Raw genomic sequence first — 2560 nt, forward strand, 5'->3', positions numbered from 1 at the left:
GCTTGTTATACCCCAAAAACACCAATTTGGGCGTATTTTGCCCCAAAATACAGCTCCAGGGCAAACCGGGGGGAGGGGGGTGTCAGGTAGTTTTAATCCTCTGGTTTTGGGGAGTTTTGTCCCGTTTGGGGCATTTTCCCCGTGGGAGCAGCCAGCGCGCTGGAAAATGGGGATTTTCCGCTTCAAAACGGGGCCCGCAGGGAAGGAAACCCCGAATTGGGGAGGAATTAGTTAATACAAGAGGGTTCTGTGCCGCTGCCTCGTGCTGATAAACCCCAAAACCCCCTTTTTTTTTGTGAGGAATTTTCCCCTTTTAAGTGAAAATAAGAAGGTTTAGTGTTTTGGGCACCAGCAGTGGAGGTGGGGAGGAAACATGTCCAAAAAAATCCCTAAAACCAGCCATATTTAACCCAAATGCTGCTTGGGGCGGGAGCATAAATCCCTCCCAGTGCCACCAGTCTGCCCAGTCCCATCCTCCCCTGCTTCTCCCCTCTTCTTATCCCAATTTATTGGGATAAAATTTCATAATCTCATTTCAGAACTTGCCCTGCTCTGAAAAGAGGCTTTTTCTCCCCAAAAAAGAAGCCAAGTGGGACGTTTCTCCCCCCACCTCAACACCTCACAGCCCAAAAACCTCCCAAAAAGCCGGATCTGAGGCTAAAATTGGGCTTTTTTTAACGTAAAAGGGTTTTTTTAGCAGCAAAAATTATGCCCCACCCCACCAGACCCCTGTACTCCAAGCCTGGAACATGGGGCAGAACGTATAGCCCAGCAAGCAGGCTATGGTATAGGGCATAACTATAGAGGAGGGAGCGTATGGACTACAATATAGGGCCTGGATATAGTGCCCAGACCCTATAGCCCAGCACAAGACAAGACCACATAACCCAGGCCATATAGCCCCACATAGCATAGTGTGTATATATAGGGCCCAGACCACACAGGCACCTATAGGGACTAGAGCAGAGACCCTTATACAGATCCTAGACCCCACAGCCCAACCCAGAGCCTGGAATACAGGGCTGAGACCATATAGGAACCAGGGTATATAGGTCTGTATAGACCCATAGAGATCCGTATAGACCCATATAGATCCATACAGACCCATATAGGTCAGCTGATGGCCTGTAGCACCCAGAGCATCGAGCTGAATATAAGCACGAGGCCCTATAGCACAATATAGGGCCCAAGCTGCACTGACAGAGCTGGCAGCTGGGCTGAGCCATAGCAAAAGAAATCTGAATTTTGGGGGTTTTTTAGGTGTTTTTTTCTTTTTCACCTTTTATTTTGGAAAATAATTTCTCCACTCGGAGCCGCCTTTGCCCCGAATTTCCCCCACGGCAGCACCGGAGAAGCGGCGGGCGAGCGAGCGGCGCTTTGCTGCGTGCCAAATCCTCCCCGCCTAAAGACACACCGGAGAAAAAAAACCCAAACCAAACAAAAAACTAACCAAAAAAAACCCCCAAAAACGATGAAAAAGGAGCCCGCTAACTCCAACTGGGATCGTAACCCGTCCAGTCTGAAGGAGGAGCGAGATAAACGCGACGTCCCCGATAGACGAAGCTGACGATGCCGCGATAACCGGCGCGGGGGACGCCGGATTTGAGGTCGTCCATCAGCCCGAGGGCTTTGGCGAAGGCTTTGAAGGAATCGCGGCCGCTGTACTGCAGGCGGACGGCGCCCAGCTCCCGCCGCCGGTTCCCTTGGAGCTCCTCCACCCTCACCTCCGGCGCGGCGTAAACCTTGGGGAGGAAAGAACGTTCGTACTCTTCCTTTTTGAGGTAAGAAAGATCCAGTTGGGTAAAAGGCACGAAACGGTCGTTAAGTTTGATAAATTTTAAATATTGATCGAAAAATTGCCCGTGGCTCACTCCTTTACGACCGAACGTCATCGTACGGGAGACTTCGGGGCGGACGCAGGAACGGTCTCGACGTTGTTCGGGTTGACGCATCCAATCGTCCCAAAAAGCTCGTGGCCACTTGGGTTCAAGTTCATCCCAAAGTTCAGCTAAAAGCAACCAACCGAGCCCGGGAAAAAAATCAGTCCGGTAAAGCAATTCGGCTTGTCCAACATCCACCATTTGCTCTTTCCCGTTATCGTTCCAAGCGGAGACGCACCAGAGGCTGCGGTCGGCGAGGAGGAGCGGGAACGCCGCTTGGAAATACTCGAAAAAATCCGGAGCGACTTCTAAATCGTCCTCTACCACGATGGCGGCGCGGTAGCGGAAGGTCCGGAAAACCTGTCCCAACGCCCAACGATAATGCCGAGCGATTTTATAATAACCTTGGAACTTACGGTGTTCTGCCGGCACCGGGATATCGCTGAGATCGGGCTGTCGGATATGAGCCACGGCGTCGCCGTAAGAGGCGATGACGCGAGCCGTTTCGGCGTGACCGCAATCCTGGCTGACGATGACGGGGAAACGTTGGGCTGAAGGTCGATAGCGTAAGAGTTTATCCAAACACCGACGGACAGTGCTGCGGTCGCAGGCCATCACCAACACGGGTAACACCGTGCCGGCGGGATCGGTGAGCGGCGGCGGCGGCGGGGAGGGCGGCG

The 2560-nt window shown here is 52.7% G+C and overlaps 1 protein-coding gene across 1 annotated transcript; it reads right to left on the reverse strand.

The window, feature by feature from the left end:
- Positions 1 to 1487: 1487 nt before the first annotated feature.
- MGAT1 (mannosyl (alpha-1,3-)-glycoprotein beta-1,2-N-acetylglucosaminyltransferase) lies at positions 1488 to 2555 on the reverse strand (the record flags this gene model as incomplete). The annotated part of the gene is made up of 1 exon (XM_010290090.1): positions 1488 to 2555. A coding segment is annotated over one exon (1068 nt), but the record flags the coding sequence as incomplete, so codon positions are not given.
- Positions 2556 to 2560: the final 5 nt, after the last annotated feature.

The sequence above is a fragment of the Phaethon lepturus genome, unplaced genomic scaffold, assembly GCF_000687285.1.
Source record: "Phaethon lepturus isolate BGI_N335 unplaced genomic scaffold, ASM68728v1 scaffold31006, whole genome shotgun sequence".
In the NCBI taxonomy this organism is placed as follows: Eukaryota; Metazoa; Chordata; class Aves; order Phaethontiformes; family Phaethontidae; genus Phaethon; species Phaethon lepturus.